The 24610-nt window shown below is 54.8% G+C and overlaps 1 protein-coding gene and 1 long non-coding RNA gene across 5 annotated transcripts in view; one reads left to right on the plus strand and one right to left on the minus strand.

Annotated features, from left to right (window-relative positions):
- The first annotated feature begins 1877 nt into the window (after window positions 1-1877).
- On the plus strand, window positions 1878-9699 carry LOC147578803 (uncharacterized). Its single transcript, XR_015253200.1, has 3 exons — window positions 1878-3870; window positions 8083-8988; window positions 9415-9699. It is a non-coding gene; the product is annotated as an uncharacterized LOC147578803 (long non-coding RNA).
- The window catches only part of MOV10L1 (Mov10 like RNA helicase 1), a 73312-nt gene continuing 55605 nt past the window's right edge, over window positions 6904-24610 (minus strand). For 2 of the 4 annotated variants that reach the window (XM_086711938.1, XM_086711940.1), the window contains exons 16-27: window positions 22102-22210; window positions 21463-21641; window positions 20084-20230; window positions 19514-19635; window positions 18026-18125; window positions 16937-17101; window positions 14008-14181; window positions 9201-9350; window positions 8261-8368; window positions 7540-7677; window positions 7358-7449; window positions 6904-7161 (exon numbers count right to left, since the gene is read on the minus strand). In XM_086711938.1, the coding sequence (XP_086568064.1) occupies window positions 7152-7161; window positions 7358-7449; window positions 7540-7677; window positions 8261-8368; window positions 9201-9350; window positions 14008-14181; window positions 16937-17101; window positions 18026-18125; window positions 19514-19635; window positions 20084-20230; window positions 21463-21641; window positions 22102-22210 (1494 nt within the window). In that variant the 3' untranslated portion in view covers window positions 6904-7151. Of the gene's footprint in view, window positions 7450-7539; window positions 7678-8260; window positions 8369-9200; window positions 9351-14007; window positions 14182-16936; window positions 17102-18025; window positions 18126-19513; window positions 19636-20083; window positions 20231-21462; window positions 21642-22101; window positions 22211-24610 lie in introns of all 4 variants that reach the window. The other 2 variants (XM_086711939.1, XM_025926601.2) reach the window with 2 other exon arrangements.

The raw sequence follows: 24610 nt of genomic DNA on the forward strand, positions 1-24610 counted from the left end.
AGCCTGCACTCTGTCCACACTCTGCATGTCTCCACCTTTCTTGAGGGTCTCCGCACTTTTCAAGATTATGTTTCTGAACGATGGATGCCCACCCTTGGCTTCCAGCCCGTTTTACTTGTCTACTACATACTGAGGGGGCTGCCTTCAATTTCCCATCCCTCCGGTAACAAGGGCACCCACCCCCTGCAACCCAGACACCCACATACAACCCAACTCCCTTAATGCCCAGCTGCCCCTGGATAAGCCAGCCACACCCCCCAAACCCCTGATGCCCCCCCATAACCCTCACATCCCCCAGATAATCCAGACCCCCCCCCCCCCAGATAAGCCAGACACCCTCAAAAATAACCTAGATGGTCCCTAGATATCCCAAACACTCCCCATCTAACCCAGGTGGCCCTGGATAATGGCATGGACATCCCTACAGCCCTCTGGGACACCCCCTCCCCCCTCCTCCCCCCCTCCTCCCTCCCCCCCTCCTCCCCCCTCCCCCTGCCAGCGGTCCTGCTGGGCACTTACTAGGTTGCTTTCCAGAAAGGCTGGACCACACTCTTCCCAGAAAAGAGAAGTTCTGTCCCCTAACATTCCCAGCTCTTGTCATTATTTGCTTTCTGGTATGTGCCATTCTAAGGGCTGGAATGTGGTTTCAGTGTTTTCAGTTTGCCTTTTTCTGGTTACCAGTGGGTTATCGCCTGGTCAAGCCTTCTGCACATGGAGAGTCCCTGTCTGTGGTTCATTTGGAAGAGGTCTTGGACTTACATCAGCCTTTTGGTTAATCCATTGTAAGGCCTTCTTCAGGTCTGTCTGTTGGGTCTATCCATGGGATCTGGATAGGAATCCTCGATTTAGATGTAGTCAAGACCACTGTTTTATTTGTTTGTTTTATGGTTTGTAGTTTTTTTTCTTTGTGAGATCTCAGAGGCATCCCAGTGTCCCTCTAGGAGCAGGACAGCTTACCCTCCACACTCATTCTTCCATGGCCTTCAAGCAGATATGTTGAAATGTGCTTCATTTCGGTGTTGCCGTGAATTGGTGAAGTAATCTCTAATCTGGAGGTTTCAGATGACTGTACCAGAAGATTGCAACCCAAGCAAATTCCATAGGTAGTATTACTCCTTTAGCAGATACATTTTTAGCTGGAAGACCACGTGTGGAGGTAGAAATGCAGCTTAGTTTTTCTCCATAAAATGAGCTGGTTTTCCCCACACTGTTGACTAAGCAATATATCCTTTCTCAGACCACCAGGTGTCATCACCACATCTGGAATGGGTTTGTCCTTGTGATGGCTTTGTCATATACCAAATATATGGATCGGCAGGTACCCCTTTACTCCTTCTCAATTACCATTTAGGTACTCATGACCTTGACTTTTCCACATATACGTCTCAGAAAGACTTTGTCAAGTTTCCAGAAAGGAAATCTAGCTGGAATACTGAGATTGGCTTGAACGTATACTAACTTGGGGACGACTGAAATGTGGACAATTGTTAAGTTCTCCTATCTATGAACATAGTATGTTTCTTCATTTATTTAGATCTTCTTTATATATTGTCATAAAATTATAATAATTTCTCTGTAAATATTGTTGCATGGGTTTGTTAGGTCATGTCCTAGACATAATTTTTGTTCCTCTGTACACGGCATCCCATTTTCTGCGATGTGTTTTAGCTGGTTAATCTGGTGCAGAGGAACGCTGCTGACCTCGGTGTGATCGCCGAGTTGGCCTGTGGGCATCAGCAGGTTGTAGAGTGCAGTCGTGGCGATGACCCTGCATGCTGTGAGAAAGGCTAGGCTGCTGTCCTCCCATCCAGCGGGGGAGCGTCTGGACATCATGGGAGGGGCACCCAGGCAAGCTGAGGCCGCCCCCCACCGCCCCATGGCAGCAGCTGTCTTACTGCTGTCCTCGCTCCCCAGCCTGGATGGGGCTGGGGTGGGGGCCAGAGCAGAGTGTCCGGGGATGACACCCCGGGCTGGGCTCAAACCCTGCAGAGACTTGGAGCCCAGCCCTCCTTTGTTCTCTCCCCAGGAGAATGTGCAGGAAGCACTGGGGAACAGGGGCTATTGCTGTCCTCGCCCCGGGCTGGCTCGGCCAGGCTGAACTGGAGGGATCGTGCTCCACAATCCTGTCTCCAGGGAGGACCACACTGGGGAACAGCTTGCCCGTCTTGTGGTGAGACATTAGCATGTAGCTTTTCACACACGGAGGGATTCTGAGAGATCGAGTGACAGTACTGTGGCCAACGTTTAATCCAGTCATCTCTGTAAAGGCAAAACCAGAAACCAGAAACCGAAGTAATGATGGACCCTTACTGCAGCTGTAAGCCGTGCTCTGCCACAAACACGGACAGCGTGTTAACCGATGCCTTCCCAGGGCAAGTTTACTTCTGCATTTACTCACGAACACCTACAACACACGTGTGTCATTTTGATTAAGTACTTACGGTAACTAAAGAACAAGAATCCTGGTGAATTTCTTGTTACCAGGTTCAGTCTTACGGTTTCACGGATCAAAACTAGTGTTTCCCTCAGGGCACCTGGGTGGCTCAGTCAGAAGAGTGCACAGCTCTTGATCTCAGGGCTCAGAGTCGGAGCCCACACTGGGTGTAAAGATTACTAAGAAAAATTAACTTGAAAACAAATGGCTGGCTGGGTGGGGGGGAGCTGGGTGGCTCTGTTGGTTGAGCATCTGACTTTGGCTTAGGTCATGATCTGACCGCACGTGAGTTCAAGGCCCGGGCTGGGCTGTCAGGCGCAGAGCCTGCTTCGGACCCTCTGTCTCCTTCTCTCTGCTCCCTCCCCCCACTCTCTCTCAAAAGTTAATAAGCATTAAAAAAAAACCCACAAATGGCTGCCTCAATACACATATTTGGTCTGGAGAAGAAGCAGAGAGTGAGCAAGAGGCCAGGTAGGAACCAACAAAACAGCACAGGGTCATTCTACCCCACACTGACTATGGGCTGGCTGGGAGCTCTGTTCCTGTCTGTCCCCTCATTCTGGGGACTAGCAGCCACCGTCCCAGGGGTACAGCTTCACACCTTTGTCATTTCTGCTCATTCTTCAGGAGCCAAAGCTCATGCCTGGGGCATCTGTGGGGTGTGGACGGCTGGCACACACACCGCGTGCCCCGGAGAAGACGGTCTGTGATGCCCTCAACGTTCAACCCAGTACATTTTGCAATGGATATACTTGGGCGGGCAAAGTTCTACGGGAAGGGGGAATAAGGCAGAGCATCCAGCCACAAAGGGTCAACTTGCTGGGTCCTTTTTAAGTGGACCGGGGCACTTACAACGTGCTGGGAACCAGTAGTCTTAAACAAGAGAAACGGTAGGCAACTTAAAGTAAGTGACCGTACACGGCTTCCAAATTTCCTTTCCAGGATCCTCAAGCACAGAACTTAAGCCCAGTGTACCTGCCTGCAGGAACCTCTTCGCTCAGTTTCCCCAGGAGTCCTCGCTGCTGTAGGTGCCCTGGCCTCCTGTAGGCGGGGACTCTGTCAAGGGCAGACCCCGTGCGCTTTATCCTGTGCTCAGCAGAGCCGCCGGCTTGGTCACCGGACCTGGCCTCCCACCCCGTCTCCTGTCTGCTCCGGGCCCAGTGAAGCTGCACTCAGTGCCCTCCTGCCCAGGTGCACCGAGTCCTCTGCAGAATGACCCCACCTGGTCTCCCACCACCCCCGATAACCCCTCTAGACCGTTGCTGAAGAGCATCCTGGCCTGGGACACCCGCCCTGCGCGACGCCAGCCCAGCTCCTGGCTGCCTGCAGGACCCTGATTGCTCTGGCGCCTGCCTCTCCACAGTACGAGCCCCGCACCTGTGGCCCCTTGCAAGCGTGGACATCCAGTCACTGCAGAGCCGGGCAGGGCTGAGCAGGTGCAGACCTTTGGGGGGCGGGGGGGAGGGTCGGCAGGGGGTTGCAGCCCTGGGACGCAGTGTGGGTGGGAGCGAAGGGTCAGTTCTGGGCCCACAGTCTCGGGGGTGGGGACGCAACAGAGGAAAACTCGGCGCCTTGGCGAGGAGGGGCAAGGGTGAGGCCCAGTGGGTGTGATTTTGGTGGGGGTGGGGGTGGGGCCAGGGGGCAGTGGCACTGCGACTCCAGCAGCTGTCCCATGAGGCCACTCAGAGTGCCTGGCTCTGGGGCAGCCAGTGCAGGAGGCCAAAAGTGGTTTTTTGTTTTTTTTTTTCTGTTTATTTACATTTGAGAGGGGGCAGGTAGGGGCAGAGGGAGACACAGAATCCAAAGCAGGCTCCAGGCTCTGAGCTGTCATCACAGAGCCCGACATGGGCCTTGAACCCATGAACGGTGGGACCATGACCTGAGCCAAAGTCGGACGCTCAACCGACTGAGCCACCCAGGCACCCCCACAAGTGGGTATTTCTTGAAGCAGCAACACCAGCATGTTCTCCTGTCGCGACAGCTTTGTTCCTGGGTGCAGCCCCTTTGCCACCAGCTGACCCACAGCACGCAAGTGTGAGGGGTCTGGGGTCAGGAGAGCCCCATCCTCGGGCAGGGCGCCAGCATGGGCTCTGGGCTGCACCACTGGGGCCCCTGTCCCCACCTGTAAAGCGGGAGGACGGGATCTCCAGGGCGGCAGCAGTGGGCTGAGGGACAGAGCCTTGATTAGTGCCCTGAGGTCCTGAGGTGACCTTGGGACCCCCAGTGTGGGGAAGGTCTTATCTTCCTCCCCTCCCGCCCTGTCCTTGTCCGTTGCAGGACCATCAATTCTCATTTGCCCACCTGCAGCCTCTGAGGGGACGGTGTCTCACGTGGATCTGAGTTCAATGATTCCAGAGGAAGGGCGTGTCTCTGGCAAGGCTGGTTTGGGTCTGCGGCAGACACAGCTCGGGCTCCCCGTGGCCGGTTCCCTTTCCTTCCCGCTGCATGGCTCCCTCTTCCTGCCACAGCCTTGGGCTCTGGCTGGTGGTGGGGGGAGGGGGCGAGAGGACAGGGGGGATGGGGGGACTCGAGCCGCCGCCCAGGCCCCAGCTGGGCCCGATACTGTTGTTGCCACCAGAAATCCTTGATCGTTTTACCCCTGATGGCACTTTGTACATGAGGTCGCTGCCCCGTGTTGCCTGAGAGCAGAGAATTCTCACTGAGCCACGAAGGTTTCCAACCGCTTGCTTGGCGAGGCTCTGGCCGCTCCTGTGGAACAGTGGTCCCTGAGGCCCAGAGAAGGGCACTGGGTCCCACGCGTTCACTGCTGCCCCTTTTGCCCCTGGAGTAGCATAAGCAGTACGGGACAGGGGCCTGTGCACCCATATCCCATTTCTAGGACAACTCTGGGTGGCATCGTGGGACTGCACGGGCCACAAGTAAGCCCCTTCCACAGGCCGCAGGGCATCAGTGTGTGGGGCTGTCACAGGCAGGCACGCACAGAGGTCTGGACCCCAGGCTCGCCTCCCCAGGGCGGGGCCTCCGCACAGAAAGCGTCAGGGACAAGTCCCAGACGTCCCCGAGGCCTGGCCTCTGCTCCCGCCCTGTGAAGATGTGCTCCACGACCAGAGAACTCGGTCCCTCGCTCAGACCAGCTCTCAGTGTGTTTTACGCATGTGATCCCCGCCCTGCCCAAGAAGTGAGTGTGCAAGGCAGTTTCTGGTCAGGCTGCCTCCATTCCCAAACAGCTGTTTGCTCTTGGTTTATTCAGGAGCATCCAGGGTTCCAGAACCACCACCAGCGACCAGCTCCCAGGACACCTTCCCCAGATCCTGAAGCCAAAGTTGAGAAAAGACACACAGACCCTTCCGGAGTGCTCTGCCTGGGCAAAAGACCCTGGGAGTGAGCAGAGGACCCGCCCAAGGCCCAGACCCTCAGGAGGCCGGTGTGAAGGTCTGGGAGGGAGCAGGAGCCCTCACGCAGCCAGAGGAGTATCCCCATCTGCCTCCAGGAGCAGACGCCACAATGGGGCAGGCCCCTGAACCGTGGGAAGGGGGAGTTTGGAAGTAGGTGTCCCCGGGAGGGGCGGTGAGCACCCAAGAACCCCATGTTCTGGCGACAAGGCCTGGCCCTGGGACCTGCACTGCTGGCCTCTGGCCTGGGCAGGACAGCGGAGCAGCAACCCCACCCCCACCCCACCTGCCCCTGGGCTGCTTGCTGCCCTGTCATGTCTGACTCTTCCTGGGAACAGCTGGCCTCATGTCTGGTGTCCGTGGGGTGGGCCCTGCCAGGGCCTCCACACACTCCCCATGCAGGGCATCATCCTAGCTGCCTTCCTGGAGGAAGCAGTCATGTATTCTAAACACAAGGGGGACTCGGAGCCTCAGTAAGGAGTGGTACAGCCACCGCAGGCCCCTGTGTCTACGCAGTGGCCTGTGTCTTCATGTGGGGAGTCCTCTTGGGCACGAGGGCTGGGGGTCATGGGCCTCAGTGTCTCAGGGTCTGCTTCTCATGGACGGTGAGGGTGTCTGTCTGGGCATCTCGGAACCCAGGGCTCATCCTGTCTCCTGTGCAGGCTGCTGTGCACCCCTCCCCCCACCCCCCAACTTCACTGGGAGGCACGGCCAGAGACTTCATGCCTTCACTGGGCTCCTGGGTATGTGGGTCCCCAAGCCTGGTGCTGTTCACACAGGCGCAGACCCCAATGTGTAAATGCTGCCTGCCCTTCCTAGAAATGGGTCCCCGAGGATTTGCACAGATGGGCCACCTTCTTGGCCAGAGGGGACGGGTCCCACCGAGCTGTACCAGGGTTCTGGGTGAGTGGGATGCTGACCCCACTTCTGCATGGCCACCCATCCCCAGACAGAAGCCCCATAGAGGCCCCGGGCTCTACACGGCTGGCAGGTGAAGGGAACACTGGCTCGAGGACCCGGAGAATGTCTGTGAGCCTGCAGGGATCAGAGGCCATACGGAAGCACAATTGCTTCCCAGCACCCGGTGCATTTCGAGCCGGAAAGCCACACCAGGTGTCCCATGTGCACATTTATTTTGGTGATGGGTTGTAGTAACCATTCAGTGGCAGGAATGGGCTGGTGTGGGAATAGCAGGTTCCATCGGACCCCGTGGCCCCTAAACTCATGGCCAAGGCTAGGGTACAAGGCAGGCTGCAGGGGCCCCAGCACAGAGACGGGGACAGCAGCTCCCTGTGGTATGGCACCAGGCCCAGCAGCCCTGCCTTACCAACTGTGGCTGTGGATCCGGTCCTGGGGGCGCATGTCTAGCCACAGCTGCACGTGGGGAAAGGGGAGGGGGCCAGTGAGCTGGGATCCCCACAGCAGCTCAGGCTGGAGGCCTGGGGGCTGTGGCCTCTTGCAGGGACCCCAAGCGATCTGCATCATCCCAACACTGGACAGAAAGCAGGTGAATGAGGTGGGCTGGCAGGGAGGGGCAGGGCAAAAGCTGGAGGACAGACACAGAGCTCACTCCGGCAGTGACTGCAGTTCGGGAGGTAGATCGCACCCCGTGTAGACACCGTTCGTAATGCTGTATTCCAGTAATGCACCAAAACAGGGGTCCTGTTGAAACACCGAAGAGCCCGCCTCAAAACCCCAAGCCGTCCCAAGCGGCGCCTTCCACCCAGGCCCTTCCCTCCTCGGCAGACTCACTTTGACCAGCACGTGAGGGTTTCCCAGCACAATCAGCAAGGCTTTGGGTCTGGTGACTGCAACATTAAATCTTTTTGAGTTGGACAAGAAACCCAAAAAATGTCTATCGTCTTCAAACCTGTCTTCATTTGACCGCACCTAAAAAACACGAAAATGAATAAAAACGGTATCGTATCCATTTTTTTGGCATGGAAAGAAACTCGATATTTAAAAGCATTTAAAACTGTTAAACATCAGCAGAACCCCATTTTTAGTTAAAGAAGGAAAAAAACACCAGTGGTGTGGAGGGAGCCTCGTCGCCATCGTCTACACAGGACACCCTCTATCTCTGGGTGTAGAGTGGTAAGCGATTCTGACTTCCATCGTCGTGTCTGAATTTCCTAACTTATCTGCTGCTCACACGTTCTGTACGAACATGGAGTTTTGAGAGTCACAGCGGGTTCTCCTGGGGCGGCAGCACCGAGCCACCGTGGCCCGCGTGTGGGACCTTTACCAGCACGTTTACTGCTTCTCGCTGGATTTCGGTTATTTTTTTGTCTGCAGGTGTCGCGTCTTCTAAAGAGCTCCCTGCAGTTACGGCTCGAGAGGGCTCCGGAACATCTCCGTCCTGCCAGTGGTCGCCTGTGCTACCGACCAGCCTCCGCCGCTTTCGACCGGAAGGACATGAACCTCAGGTGGTGTCACACACACCGTCACCCCCACTCAAAACAGGAATACCTACGGTGGAGATGATGATGACCAAATATTCTTGCCCTTGAAACTCCTCTACTGATCCAACCTTTATGTCCATCAGGTCAACATTTCGCAAAAGAATTTTGATTTTTTCCACCTTTGAAGCAGACAAAAAAAGGACAGAACTTTACAAATCTGACCATTTCTTTACATATTTAAGCACAAGCCAGATATTAACCAACATGCACTGTTGCTTATCACTTCCAAATCGTATTTCATCTAAGTTGATTAGGACACAAATTCTGATTTCAGACACAGTGCACTGGGGAAAGGGAGAGGGGGCAGAGTGTCTGGAGTGACGTCTCCCTCTCCCCACAGGTGCACATGCCTGCTGCTGGGCGGGCCTGGCCATCTCAGCGGGGACGGTGCTGGGACCCACAGCCGGGCAGGCTCCAGAGCGCCACACCCCAGGGGCCTGAGGGGCTGGACAGAGGCCTGGAAGCAGGCTCTGCACAACAGCAGCCGGAAGGCAGGGGCAGACGTCTTTGTGAAAGAGCCAGCTCCTGGGGGAATGGGAACGGCTGTCACAGAAGCAGGATGCCGGGTTCTGGACTGTGTGTCTAGAGACCAAGGTCTCCAATGGGTGCTGGTGAAGTAAAAACCAGTTTGCAACCTTGGAGAAAAGTGCGCAGAAGACGAAAGCTCAGTGCTAGGGGGAAGCTTGACTGTCCCCCAGGAGGACGCGGATGGTGGCCCACTGCTCGCTCCCACTGCCAGGTAAGCCCAGATGGAGCGCCCCAGCCCCTGGGAGCAGGGTCTGAGGGTCCGAGCACCAGGACACGGGTGTGGGGCAGGCTGGCGGGGGTGCGGGGAGGCCGGGGGTGCAGCGGCTGTGGAGGGACTTGGTGCCCCCTGAGGGAGCTGGTCTCCACCCGCCTTCCGGACTCTGTGAACACGACAGCTCAAAGGAGCGGTGGGCAGGCCCATACCTGCTTCCGGTAGGGTGTGATCACACCAATATCGCTTGCAGACACCTGGCTGGAGATGCCCCTGGCCAGGAGGCAGCAGTAGCGCATGACCTGGACGGCTTCGGCCGCGTTGAACCAGGACGGGCTCCTGCCTTCACGAGCTTCGCTGCCCTGGGTTACAATTCGGAGATAAGAGAATGGCACACCCAGCCCCCAGACTTCATTTCCTCAACAGGTGCTGTGAAGGGGGCTGTGAACAAGGAAGGAGCAGAGCAGGTGTCGGGATACGGCACGCGTGAGGCAGAAAGTACGCCCGTGCTCCTGCAGACCTCACACTCCGGTGGGCAGACTAACTTCAGTCACGGTCACGTCCGCCACGGCCGCAGCAAGGGCCCCGGCGGAGAAGGGCTGCTTGGGGGCGGCCCGCGATTTGCCGACAGGAGTGGATGGGCGGTGATGCACGTGCAGGAATTGCTAGGCAAAGAGCAGGGTGCTTGGCGAGGGTGGGGATGCGGGCCCTGCCGGGGAACCACAGGGCGTGCCACAAACAGGCACAAGCAACCGGTGCGGCCCAAACCTTGGGAGCCGGGGCCAGAGCAGACCACGGGGCCTGCAGGGCGGCGGCCGGCTGCAGTCAGGCAGGTGAGCACGCACTCGGGCCCCCCCTCCCTCCCCACGTGTAGGCCTGGGCCCTCTCAGCCAGCCATCAAAGGAGCGTGCCTCCGACCCACACGCACGCACAGGTGCTCAGCGTCACCGATAATCAGGGAGACACAGGTGAGAGCCACAAGGTCCCCCTCACACATGGTTTCTTCGAAGAAACAAAACAAGCGTTGGGGAGGATGTGGAGAAACCGGACCCCTGTGCACGGCCCACGGGAATGTAAATCGGCACGGTCACTGTGGAAAACGGTGTGGCGGCTTCTCAAAGAACGACACCGGAAATCCGATGTGATCCAGCAATCCCACTCGAGGGTCTCAGAGACATACCGTATGCCTGTACTTTGCAGCATTCCGAACAACAGCTACAACGTGCAGGCGACCCAAGTGTCCGTGAGTGGATGGACAGATAAACCAAAGACGGTCCATCCAGACAATGGAATGTTATTCGGCCTTAAGAAGAAAGGAACTTCTCACACCCGTGTCCTGAGGACTTTGTGCTGAGTGAAATAAGCCATCACAGAAGACAATACTGGAAGACTCCACTCATATGAGGCATCTACAGGAGTCAGATTCACGGAGCCAGGAAGTAGGTGGTGGGCGCCAGGGGCCTGGGAGCAGGAGGGGAAGTGAGTGTTTAATGGTGACAGAGTTTCGGTCTGGAAAGATGGAAAAGTTCTAATAACTGGATGCAAAACAATGTGAATACATTTAACACTGCTGAACTGTACATTTGGAAATGGCTAAAGTAAATTTTATGTCACATGTTATTTTGGCACAATTAAAAAAAAAGAGAATACCAGACACAGCAATTGGACTGTATTAACCTTGAGGATGTTTTTTGCTGTTGTTAAGCCGTACGTAATTTATCTGGGGCAGAAGGAGAGGGAGACACAGAATCCGAAGCAGGCTCCAGGCTCCGCACCGTCAGCGCAAAGCCCGGTGCGGGGCTTGAACTCACGAACCGTGAGATCGTGACCTGAGCTGAAGTCGGACGCTCAACCGACTGAGCCACCCAGGTGCCTTTTTAATTTTTTTTAAAGTTTATTTTGTAATCTCTACACTCAACATGGGGCTTGAACTCACAACCCTGAGATCAAGAGTTGCATGCTCTTCTGACAGAGCCAGCCAGCTGCCCTGTAATTTATCTTTGAGATTGACAATAGAGAACTACAAACAATTTCAGCGTGATGGTGCTTAGGCAAGAACTTACTGAAAGAGAAAAAACGCCGAATAGCGACCAATCACCTACAAAAAATAAGGAAAAGGAAGAAACCATGAAAATTGGTAATAAAGGTGAAAATGAAGGAATAAAGGTAAGAAAGCATAGGTTGGACTGACTATCTCATTAAAATCAGAGACTCTCAAACTGGGTTAAACATGAAAATGGGCTGTTCTAAGAAAGATACGTACGGTAAGATGATGAAGAGAGAAAAAGAAGGGCTACGATACCAGATAAAAAGAAACAAGCAACGGCGACATTAGTATGAGTTACCGGTTGGAATTTAAGGCGAGAAACAAGAAACAGTAGGGAGAACGTAACATGAGGAGGAAGACAATCATGACTCGTATGCAGGAAACACCTCGGCAGTTAAGTCCCTAAGGCAGAAGCAACTGGAATTCACAGAGGATTTGATAAAAAAGCACAACTATAACGAGAGTTATATAGACCTCACCGCGCCTCTCCCTCCGCGGGCGTGCTGACATCAGGACACAGGGGAGCTGAACCACAGACTCCAAACGTTTGTTTAAAAATATACACGGAACTTGCATCCCTCAAATAGAGCCTATACCTTTCGGGGGTATGTCCTCAGAATATGTACCCAACCTGATATCTAGTTGGCCGCAAATTTTTAAAAGCAGAGAGTTTACAGGCCATTGTTCTTGACCACCTAATAAAATTAGAAACAACAAAAAAGAGGTGGCCAAAGAATTCTCAGCCACTTGAAAATTAAGAAAAAAATACTTCTCTGTAACCCGTGGATCAAAAAAAAGAGAAGAAAGAGAAAGTTATAAATGTCCAGAAAGTTGTGAAAGAAGATCCCTCAGCAGACACACGTGGAAAGGAAGGTACAGGTCGGCATCCCCGGCATCTGCCTAATTCAGAGGATGAGGAGTTACAACAAACAAAATAGATACGCACGTTAGCAGGGGGATGATTAAAGACAAAGCAAGATTAACGAAGCAACGAAACAAAGCGGAGAAAATGCAAGTCAGTCCGAAGTTGGCTTTTCAATTAGACCAGGGCTTGTCACATCTCTCCTGTCAGGGACCAGAAAGTATCCCAGGCTCTGAGAGGGCTATGCTGTCCTACTCCACTCTGCCATGGCATCAGCCACCTGTCCACCGCGGTGCAGGCTTCCGACCGTTTCTCTAGGAGGACAAGACCACAGCTACCTTGGTGGCTCCTCCTGGGCCGCCCCGGGGCTCAGCCCTGCCCCACGATGTTCACGCGGCACGTTCTGCTGTGCTCCTTCTGCTGAGACGTGCTGGGCACGGGAACGGAGCAGGAGTCAGACAGAGGTCCTTCCAGAGCCTCCGCAGGGGAAGCTGTCAGTCAAGGTAACACTTCAACGAGGGGGGCACCTGCCAGGGAGGGGGCCTGCCGTCGCATCTCGGGGACTGGAGCGGCCTGCAGGAGCCACGGGTGAGGGTGCAGAGGGAGTGCAAGGGGCAGGCCTTGACAGCAGCCCTGAGGCCAAACCCTTTTTGCTCAAATGATGGCAGTCGACTGTTCTCCGCAACCCAGCCCGAGGCCTCATCACCCATTTTATGCTCAGGGCCCAGAGTGGAGCCTGGGACACAAGTAGGCCCTTGAAAAATTCTTAATAAATGTTTTTGGACTTTGTTTCACTGCCTATGTTTTTTGTTTTTTGTTTTTTTTTTGAGTCTACAAGTATGCTTCTGTTGGCTATTGCTTGTAGTATATCTAACTGGCTCCGTATCTCATTCTGCTACAAACACTTTTTGCACATTTAAAACACATCTGCACGTTTATAATCCATTCATTTCTCATGAAAAAACCCATTGTGACTTCTATGTAGACTTCTATGCATTAAATATAGGAATTAATTTAGGCAGAACAACACTGGACTGTCTGTTCATGAACATCACCTGTCTCACTTCACACGCTCGGGTCCAGTTTTCTCCCTGCAGCAATCCTGCTTACTTCTCCTTAGGCTGAAGTCCAGCGAATGTCAGGGAGATCTCCGACATTTTCTACACTTTCTGCTACATTTTCTAACTTGTTTTTCTGACATACAGGGAAGCTTCTGAGGACGGACAGAAGAGGGGCAGGATGTTCCCGGGAAGGGGGACCGGCATACGAGGTTGGGAGAAAGCACTGGTCAACAGGGCTCTGTGGCGAGTGTCTCAAGCTGAGAGGGACTGGTCTCTTTCCTTGAATTCTCTTTTGTCCAAAGGGTAGCCCCTCCACAGCCACAGCTGAACATGCAACCCCACCCCCTTCCATCCACTTCTGAGAGAGCACACGGCAGTGGCACCGTCACCTGGATTCACGCACCCCCAGCCCCACCGGCGCCTCCTGTCCCGGGGTTGGGGCGCAGCCCCAATTCTGGATGAGAACTCGGGGGCAGTTAATGCAAAAGATGACTTCTGGTTCTAACAACCACCAAATTTCAATACGGAGTCTCTGATGTTAGGGCACAGTTGGCACTTTTTGGGCTACTGAGCATCTAGCTCTTGCCTACTGGGGAGCCCCCCACCTGGTGAGGCCATGGTGACGGGCAGGTGTCCCCACCCCACAGCAGTCCCCTCGCCTGACACAGGCTCACAAGGGGTGCGGTCCTTCTTGGTGGGCACGGGGCCTCCTGGTACCCAGCTCCCCCAGCTCTGCATCGCCCCAGCCTCCCCCTCAGTCACACGACGCCTTCAGGCCCCTCCGCCCTCCAGTGCCCACTTGGGCCAGCACTTCCGAGTCTGTTCTGTGTATAGTCACCTGAGTGGCCGACGGGCCGGCCTTGCAGGGGGAGAAGCCCTCCTTACTGGTTCTACTCTTCGGCATCAGCGTGGCCATCTGCCCACTGGCAGCTGGTGAATGCCCCACTAACAACGGACTTGAACAAACCACATGTGATGAACACGCACAGACCCACGAACAGCACTGAGGGCTCACGCGGCCACTAGACCACTCTCGGCGCACGACTCACCCTCACGCCGTGGAATATGAGCGGGAAGCCTTTCTTCGGTAACTTCTCCCAGCCCAGCAGGGAGGTCACCACCTTGGGGTCTGCGCACACTTCGAGCTCTCTGTGGTAGAACAGCCTGGATGGCAGTGCCAGCAGAGCTGGGTGGGATCTGTAGTTGTTCACGAGCTTTGTCACCTGCAAAGAGAGAGATGGAAACGGGTCCAGAGCCAAACTGGCACACGCGTGTCACACTTCTGTCAAAAGGAGAAATGCCGAGACCCATCTCAGATTGTAGCCCTGGGGGCGCCTGCTTCTGCCTGTCCTCCCTCTCCTGGCCTGTCACCTGCCAGCTCCTCAGGAAGTGCTCCCACACCTCTAATGACTTTTTGAACAGAGGGTTTGGTTTCTTTTAATTGAAATATAATCAACGTACGGTGTTATATTAGTCTCAGGTGTACGATATAACTATTTGACAGTTTCCTACATTTCTCAGGGCTCGTTAGGAAGAGCGCATTCTTTTTTTAAGTGTATGTTTTCCGGGGGGGGGGGGGAGGGGGGCGGAGAGACAAAATGCGAGTGGGGGAGGGGCAGAGAGAGAGGGAGACAGAATCTGAAGCGGGCTCCAGGCTCCGAGCCATCAGCACAGAGCCCGACGCAGGGCTCGAACTCACAAACTGTGAGATCGTGACCTGAGCTGAAGTCAGACGCTTAACCCGCTCTTCTCGCCCCCTCCCTGCCCCAGCCCCCTGGACTGGTTTGGCTCAAGGCTTCTCGACCCACCTCCTCTTCTTTGTGGCTCCCCCCGTCTCTGGGCCCAACAGCTTCCTGGGTGTCGCCGCTTTCCCGCAAGGCATCGCCTGCTCGCCATCTCAGCCTCCCACCGGGCGCCCCATGCTTTGATCCCACCACCACGCCGCAGGCGGGGGGCGCACCGCCATCCTGCCCTGCTTGCCAGGGCCCGGCAAGAGGGAGGGAGGCTCCCTGGCAAATCAGGTGGTAGGGCAGCTGCTGGGAGGGGAGGCCAACCACACCTGGTGGCCTGCTGGCATCTGTGTGGCTCCACAGCACGGTTGGAGGCTCCCACAGCTGTGGTGGCTGTGGCCGTGACTGGGACCTGATAGTGAGGCAGGAACATGCTCAGTGCTGCCTGTGACGCCTGCTTGTGGCTGTGCTGAGTGCCCAGGCTGGGCTCCCCACTGGCCACCGAGGCGCCCTTGCCCCCACTGGACTCCTCACTGGCACTAAGCATGAAAAATGCGTCCTCTGTCCCAAGGATTTTAGTGTCCACCACTCGACAGGAATGCACTGTCGCTGCCAGGAGAGCTCTTCACCTGGAAAACGCGTTCTGGACTGCAAAGCCCCAGGACCTACGGACCTGATGACACGGGTTTGCTGAGAAGTGCAGTGCTCGTGAGCGAGCCCCTCTGAACCCACGGGTAGGCTCAAGGGCCTGCTCTCACAGAGAAGGTGAACGTCAGGAAAAGAGAAGAGGAGAAAGCTACTCGATGGTCCCCTGAGTCCAGACAGCTGAGGGGTCTCCCTCAGGGGTGGAGGGGCTGGTTGTGCATCCGGCCGCACACTCCCCTCCATAGCCACTGTCCCGCAGCCCCGGTCTTTCTACGAACTCATGAAGCCTGGTCTCATGTCAGTTGCAGGCAGCCACTGGCTCCTGGACCGTGGGGCCCTCGTGGCTAAGGGCACATCCCCCTAAGCCACAGCCGGCTTGAAGCCTGGTTGGGACCTTGTTGCGAGCTGCTGGTGACGTCACCAGCACACAGAGCGAGAGTGACCTGTGTCCTGCCTCCAACTGGCCTGGGGCCTCATTGGTGGAGGGGGTCTTCCCTCGTTCCGGGGTGAGAACCCGGTAGGCCCCAGGACTTTTCTGTTGATCCACGGTGACAAATTTCAGCTCCGCAACTACAACGTGTTCAGCCTCCAAAATGCTAATCAAAGCCCCAAACTCAAACTCAATTTGGCATCTCAGCTCCTTGCACCCCAAGCCAGGCCCTGTGTCGGCCTGCAGAGCACCTGGCGAGAGAGGCCCTCTGCCCCCAGAAACTCGCTGCAGCTTTAGGCGCCCTGGGGAGAAGGAAGGTGCTGCGCTGTCAGGCAGAGGAGGCTTTGCTGCCTGTGAGCCCGGGGGTGGGGGGGGGGGGGGTGGGGGGGATGTGGACGCCAGGGGGCGCACATGCGTCTCCCACAGGCAGGGCGCTCTTCACTGCCCAGTCTGGGCTGGCATGAGCCCACTGCTGCCCTGGGCTTGCCTTGGGGCAGTCTTCCACGGCCCTCAGCACCTCCGGAGGGTCCAGCTCTCCCCAGCCCATGCCACTTCCCCTGCTGTCTTGCCCCCTCTGTTCTCCAGGTGGGTAAAGGGCCTGAGGGCCCATTGCCTGGCACAGGTCCCAAGCCGTTTCCAGGAAAACCTGCCCATGATCACCACGCCTCCTTTCTGTTTACTGTTAAAGTTTAGAAGGAACTCTCCTTTTGTGCTGCAGGAACTTACAGAATGTGCTACTTGGCTCACTTTAACGAGGGACCCCAGAGACCCAAGGCTCCCAAACTCCAGTGTTCCTGTGGGGGAGGGGGCTAAAATGCAGATTCCAAGGCCCATCCCTCTGAAGCGGTCACAGTCTGGCTGAGAAGGGAATCTGCAGGTTAACCAGCAAACTAGCACCACAGGAAGGAGACACGGCCTCTTCTTTCAGACTATGAACTAGAAGGCTCTTTCCCGTTTTCCCACATTAACTCAGATTTAACTCTTCTCGTGTTTGGCCCTACAGAACCTCAGCCATCAGCCTTAGACGGGACTGTCTGGAACGGCTGAGCTACTGGGACAGAGGTGCTGGCAAAGTCCCTTCTGGGATGGGGGAGGGGAGTGTGAGCTCAGTGCGCACGGGGACTGTGGTGGAAGGCCATGAGGAACCACATGCCACGGGGAGTCTGTGCTTACCAACAAGGGGTTGTAGGCGCCACAGGCACCGAAAGCGTCTTCGTCCCTCATATACACCGGCCGAGACATCAGTCTTTCCAGCATAGACACATTCAGCCCGTAGGCCATGGCGAGTCTGGACTTGATAACCGGGCCGAGCTGCATGGGGTCTCCGGCAAGGACAATCTGTGGCACACAGGCGGGCACCCACACTAGTGCAGGGACACAGACTCGCAACCACAGCTGGGAGAGGTTTGGGAAGTGGGTCAGCCACGTGTGCACCAGGCTGGCCTCCGCCTTCTGGTGGCCCGGCTGGCTGAGGCTCCCTGAGGGCAGGCTGGGAGGCGGCCGGCCCCCACCATCACTTGGGCTCCAGAAGACGGGGGACGCAGCACGGCTGCCCGAGCAAGGTGGCAGAAGCTCAGATGAGGGCGGCAGGATGTGAAGAACGAAGTGGCTGGGTGGCCTCTGTCTCTGTCCCCTGGAAGTGCACGCTGTGCCCCTTCCCCTTCTGCCTGCGGGCCCTGGCCCACGCCCACCGCCCACGGCCCACGCTGCAGCTGAACCAGGTCTTCTCCCTGCTCTCTGTGCTGCCCCCACACCAGGCAATCAGGATGGGAGGAGGCAGGTGTCTAGGGGACCAGGAGAAGCTAGGAAGGGCTCTCCTGAGTGACGGACGTGTGCAGAGGAGAGGGCCAAGGGAAGCCTGAGAGGACCCCGGGTCACCATCAGGGGGAGTGCTGGAGGAAGCAACAGGTGTTGAGTAGGAAAGAGCCAAAGCATCAGCCTGGGATAAAAGGGGTTAGCCGCAAGGGGCAGGGGGGGAGCAGAGGGGTCAGAACCCTGGGCGGTGAGCCAGGAAACGCCTGGATGTCCCTGTCTGGCTGCACAAAGACTCTTGGAGTCTGTTTCCCAAGCGAATCAATCTAGGCAGAGCAGCCCTTTCTTCCTCGTCCACGCAAGGCCCTAGTGTCACGGAGCCTCGGGGTCCGTGGTGCCTCACCTGAGCCCGTCACCCCTGTGACACCTGTCTCACCCTGTGCTGGGGTGTGCAGAGCGCATGCCAGAGCAGGGGAACGGGATGAGAACCCCACAGCAAGCAGGCCTCACCTGGCCGTTGGCGTCTGAGACCAGCCCCAGAGGAATAAGGCATTCTGGCTCACTGGCCTGTCCTGCTTCGTCCACAAACACGTGTGTGAAATGTCCGACTCTAGAACCAAAGGTGTACTGAATGGTCATTTCTGTCTAAGTGTCTTAGCCAGCGACACCCGACTCACACGGCAGGGCCACGTCTGCCCCAGGGCCTGGCAGTGGGGCCAGGAAGGTGGGTGTCACCTGGGCAGATTAACTACAGGCCACGGGCCTGTCAGGAGACCTGAATGAAGTCCTGTCAGCACCTGGGACTCTACAGGATGTAGGTGCGTGTGTAAACAGACGCAGGGGGACAGAGGATGAGGGTGGGAAGGAACAACTGAGAAGAGGCTGGGGCGGGCAGCTCCATGACGGGGCTCACAGCACAGCAGGCCCTCCTCGGTCCCTTGAGGCTCGGACTGACAGCACGTGGGGAGCGGGCAAGCCTGGTTGGAACGCTGCTCCTCTACTCACGGACTGTGTGACCCCGTGCCTCAGTTTCCCCCACGTGACTGCTGCCCTCCCCGATCCCCCTCATGAGCGTGCTCTTGGCCAGGACAATACCCCAACCTTCCAAGCCGACAGGGGCGGGGGGGGGGGGGGGGGGGGAGGGGAGGGGAGGGGCTAGGGGATAGCGCAGAGCACGTGTGCCCTGGGCCCCAGGCAGCCTGCAGAAAGATCTGCAGCAGGGACACGGTGCCGGGAGCCACAGAGCCACTGGCGACAGGACAAACTTTGGGCCGAGACCAAAGAGCCGCCATCAGAGCCTAGTGGTGTGCGGTGAAGTAGAGCTGGACCCTGACTTTCTCCTTCTGCTGGGAGTCAGGCTGCGGCCCCACAGCAACACCCACAGGTCCCTCCCGACCAAAGGGGGAAATCGCAGGCTTCCGGTTTTCTACCCCATGTCCCAATTCCTGCTGAAGAAACGCAACATTATGTACCTTTCTTAGAATATAAGCAGCACTTAAGTTTTCAATTGCGTTCCTCAGTTATTTAAAGTTACTTAAAAAAAATTTTTTTTTTAACCTTTATTTTTGAGAGAGAGACAGAGTGTGAGCAGGGGAAGAGCAGAGAGAGGGAGACCTAGAATCCGAAGCAGGCTCCGGGCTCCGAGCTGTCAGTACAGAGTCCCAGAGCCCGAAGTGGGGCTCGAACTCACGGACAGTGAGATCATGACGTGAGCCGAAATCAAGAGTCGGACGCTTAACCGACTGAGCCACCCAGGGGCCCCTACTGAAAGTTACTTTCATCAGTTGGTACTGTTCCTTTTTACTTGCAAGCCTCCTGCAGCCCCAGCTGCCACAGGCTCCTTCCTTATCCTTTCCCCCCTCGGGACAGCCTTGGGCCCCTCTCGCCGCTGGGGTCTCGGCACGAGTGTGGCTTCTCTGCGCCCCCGCCCAGCAGGCCAGCCTCCCCTCAGACAGAAGCTCTGGGAGGCCAGAGACCCCGGCCGTGCCTAGTGCCTACCTCACTCCTATTTGGTAAAAGAGCCCCGCACTGCTGCACGTTGTGATTATTATCCTGAAGCGCGAGGCCTTCCAGATGTCTTCTCCATCTTTGCAATACGCTTTGATAGCATCAACGATCATCTGGAGGGAGGAGGGGGGGTCAGTTTACTTTCCAGAGAGTTAAGTGTTTCTTTCAATTGGACATAGTCACAGAGCTGAAAACAATTCTAAAAGATGATGTCGTCCTAGTCCCACTTCTTAATTAAAACTAAGTAAATGACTGAAGATTGTTTTCTTAAATCAAAATATTTTATATTTTCATACCAATTTAGTCCATGTTCTACAGACTCTGGAGCCATGAATATAACACAACATCCTGGAGATCCTTCCCCAAAACAAGTGCATACGTTTTCTAGATTCAGTTTCTTTTGTTAAGCAAACCAGGAATTTCTAATTTTCCCAAAGGGACAGCAGAAGTGCTGCTATTTAATAAGCTGCAAATGCTCATCTCGCAGAAGCAGCAGGAGAAAGGACTTCGAGTTGGGTGCGGGTGGGAGGGCCTCCATGGCAGCAGGCGGGGACAGCTCACCTCCTCGAACCTGCAGGTGGCATTCACCCGCACCATGGCACCCGGCCGCAGCACCTGGCTCTCATGCAGTCGCAGACACACGAGGTCGGCTGCACTGTTGGAGGGCGCACACACCAATATGCGACTGTCCGGCAGAGCGCGGTGCACCTTCAACCAGGACACAGGAGAAACAGAGGTGGTAAATGTCAACCTGCCAAGTACGGACACGGGTAGGGAGGCTGACGCCAACGTGCGCGAGCTCACTACGCGGGTTTGGCCGTGTGGGCTCACGTGTGGGCTCAGACTCACGCAGGGATGATTCTTCCCATCGGGTGCACATGCCAGCAAGACACGAGGGCAGGCGAGGGAGTTCTCTGTCCTCCCAGACCCCAGGCTACCCTCCCAAGGCAGACACAGCGTCAGATTATTCTCGTGTGCACGGCTCGCGGTACGGTGCCAGCTGCACACTCAGCACACACCTGCTAATCTGAATCCCGAATGACACAAAAATACTACACGCGATCTCCACCAATTCAACTTTTAAATAATGGAAATACCAGAAACTTCTGCAGAATGGTGGCTGAGCTACTGTAACAGGAACGTATTTTCTGCAGGAAAATTTCATGATGTGATGAGTCAATGATGATTCTTTTTTTTAAAGTAATCTCTACCCCCACCATGGGGCTCAGACATCCCACAACCTCCAACACCAAGAGTCGTATGCTCCCCTGACCGAGCCAGCTGGGCACCCCAGAGCGACTGACCGTTCTAAGAATAGAGTCCTTTCTACATTCCATATACGTATATGTTTATTTATTCATTATTTCCACCTGAACAATTTCCATCTTTAAGTGCCTGGCATGATAGGCTACACTTTATTTTTTAAATTTTGTTTCATTTGTTTGCTTACTTACCTATTTGTTTACATTCAAGTTAGTTAGCATATAGTGCAATAATGATTTCAGGAGCAGACTCCAGAGGCTCATCCCCTACGTATAACACCCAGTGCTCATCCCAACAAGTTTTCTTCTTAATGCCCCTAGCCCATTTGGCCCATCCCCCCTCCCACAACCCCTCCAGCAACCCCGTTTTTTCTCTGTATTTAAGAGTCTCTCCCTGTTTTTATATTATATTCGCTTCCCTTCCCTTCTGTTCATCTGTTTTTGTACCTTAAATTTCACATATGCGGGCAACAGAGTCCTTTCTAAACCGATGAAATAAGCTTTGAAAACCCTACATGCTCCCATAAACAATACAGAACAGACTCAGCTAAACGCGAAGTAACGGGTTTTTGAGCCTGTCCCCGCTTTCTGACTCTGCAGGAGCTAGCACTTCCCAAGGGCGTGAAGGCCCAGTGTAGAGCCGAGTTTACTGGTGGCCGTGTCACCACCTGTGGTTACCTGTAAAACAGCCTCTATGATTGTCACTGTCTTCCCGGTTCCAGGAGGCCCAAACAGAATGTACGGGAGCGGGCGGCAGTCACCACTGAGAATTCTTCGAACCGCTAACTTCTGGTTTTCATTGAGCACGGGATTGAAAAATTCCTTTTCTCTCGCCTTGGGGATCTGGGCTTCGTTTACTGGATTCAGAGTGGAGAAATGGTGTTAGGCACAGCCGGAGCATGGGTCAGTACGGGCCACCATGACAGCCGGGACACTGCCAGTCAGGCGGGGGGGGCTCCTTAGAGCCCACTGCTGAGGCGCTCTTTCTAACAGCCTCAACTCGGGCAGGCAGAGTGGGGAAAATCAGCTTAGCCGAGGGCAAAACCACCGGCCACTTAATTCATTTTTCTGCTTTACACGTGCAGCATCACCTAACATGTTGGAGACGCACTCTGGAAAAGGTCAACGAAAATAGCCCGTCGTCACATCTCAGGTCGAGGACCTAACCTGAAACCTCACGTCCCCAGTCTTCAGTGGAGACAAGCATTCGTTGCTCTGGCTTGTGGTCAGACCACACACACCTCCCGACCCGTCTCGCTTCTGCAGGAGCGGGCCGCGCCAGGGGTCGGCCCGTAGGCAGCCCCTCGCAATACGCACCCAGGTTACCTGGCTTTCTGGCAAAGGCTGCCAGCCCCAGTGCGTCCTGGGCACCAGCTTGCCTCTCCTTTGCTGCGTGTTTACTTTGGTCCTTCGTGGATTTCCAATTCTAGAAACAATCATGCAGAAAAACAGCCTTAAAAAAACCCTTGCGTTTGTTTACACAGCTTTGAAGAGTGAACATAAGCACTGCTGACGTTCTACTTTTTTTTTCTTTTTTCATTTCTTTTTTTTTCTTTTTGCCTGGATCCCCCATTCTAGTTGTTTTATTTACTTAACAGGTCTTTGCATGGATCACAGGTCACATAGTTTCAAAACATAATAAAAATACACAGCATCTGATAAAAAAGCTGCCAAAAAGGTGTATGTTTTTTTAAATCCCCGTACAAAAATAAATATAACAGACTAAATCCTGTGATGGCGACTCCAGAACAAAGGGTTACATGTATCTAAGGTGTATTTTTTTTCTGCATCCTCCCCGCTGCACCTGCTCACCTACCAGGGAGATCCCGCAGTGGCTGAAGGCAAGTCCTGGGGTCCCTTGCTCCCGTGGAACCCCTCAGGCAAAACCCTTTTCTCTACAATGTAAACAAGCCCTCCCAAGGACAGCTCAGGTTAGCACTCACTCTGAGCATCACGCGCCTCTCAGGCACCGCCAACGGCTGGCGGTGCTTCTCTACCAGTGGTGTTCCAAATCCTATAGAAGAACCGGTTCTGGGTGAATTGAAACATAAACTGAGTTTGTCCTGGACCGAGGGAACTGGTTTTCAAATTTCCCCTGTTACATACAATGCTGTAACACACAACTCGGCACATTGATCACAGGATTGCATCACAGGATCACTTTCCTAGGACAAATCCTGCAAGGAAAATTGTTACTAAAAATTTCACTGAGGGGCGCCTGGGTGGCTGAGTCAGTTAAGTGCCTGACTTCAGCTCAGGTCATGATCTCGCAGCACGTGGGTTCAAGCCCCACACCGGGCTCTGTGCTGACAGCTAACAGCCTGGAGCCTGCTTTGGATTCTGTCTCCATCTCTCTCTCTGCCCCTCCCCCACTCATGTTCGCTCGCTTACTCTCTCTCAAAATGCAAACACTAAAAAAATTTAAAAAGTAAAAGTTTCACTTAGAAATTATACACACGCTGCCAAATTTTTGTCCAGAAGGACACAGCAATTTACCTTCCCATGCGGTGTATGCCTCTAAAGTGGCATGACAAGTATGGACAAGTCGTGTCACACGTACACACGACACTATCCCGATTCGACAAACACTCCTGGGCTCATAAAACGTCCCCCGCTGTCAACAGAGCGCTTCCAGTTCCTAGAATGCTTCGTACACGGAAGCCTCGATCGTGCACTTTTTGACATCTCTCCAGTGTGACGAACCGTCCTGAGGCCCACCTGTGCCACCCCTCTCACTGCTGAGAACCACTGCGCCAGGAGAACGTCACGCAACTCCTCTACCCACTTGCATGGGAACGGACCCTGGGCTGGTCCCGCGTTGGCCATGACTGACAGCGCCGTTGTCAACGCTTGTGCGTCACTCCTCGCACGTGCGTTGCCGGGGCCAGCGCCACGAGTGAAGCGCTTGGACCGTATGGCAAGTGCAGGCCTAGCTTTCTTCAGGAATTCTCTTCGAAAGCGGCCGTGCCACTCTGCATCCCCACCGGCCCGTGCCGGGCTCCAGCTGTTGCACACACGCACGACCCTTAGTGTGGTCGGTCCTGTTAATTCCGTTTTCGCCATTTTAATACTGGTGTAGTAGCAGAGTTCCCTGTGTTTTAACCTGTGCTCCCTAGGGACTAACGTTATCTTTTCATGACTTATCATTTGCATACAGACAGTCCCTGACAGTGGTTTGTCTTGTGATGGTGTGAGAGTGGTACACGTTCTGTAAAAACTGTACTTGGAGTTTTGAATTTGGATCTTTTCCTGGGCTAGCGGTATGTGTGGTGCCATCCTCCTGTGTTGCTGGGCGGCGGCCTCAGCCCCCGGTCAGCCCACGATCACAAGGTCAACAACCATCCTGTACCCAGACAGCCATTCTGTTTGTCACTGAGAGTGTAGCACTCAGTACGTTACACGAGGTGTTCGCTTTATCATCAACAGGCTTTGCATTAGCGGATTCCGCCCCACTGTTACGAGCCAGGCTAGGCTGTGATGTTTGGTAGGTTAGGTGTTTGCTCCGTCAACTTATGGCATTTTCAACCTATGCTGAGTTTAACAAGACATGACTCCACTGTAAGCGGAGTAAGATCTGTATATTCTTTGGTGAAGTATGTGTTCACGTCTTTGGTTCAGTTTTAAGAGCCTCATGCTCTGGCGACAAGCTGGCTGGGCACTTTGTAGTTGTTTTAAGTTAGGCATTTCTTCAATTACTGAGTGTACACACTTCTTTGTTCTCAATACGTCTTTCCTCAGATATGTGATTTGCAAAGATTTTCCGTCTTGTCATCTGTCTTTTCATTGTCTTTAACCAGGTCTTTTGAACAGCAAAATTTACTTCATT

This window comes from Puma concolor, chromosome B4, assembly GCF_028749965.1.
Source record: "Puma concolor isolate L17-30 chromosome B4, mPumCon1.1.hap2, whole genome shotgun sequence".
NCBI lineage: Eukaryota > Metazoa > Chordata > Mammalia > Carnivora > Felidae > Puma > Puma concolor.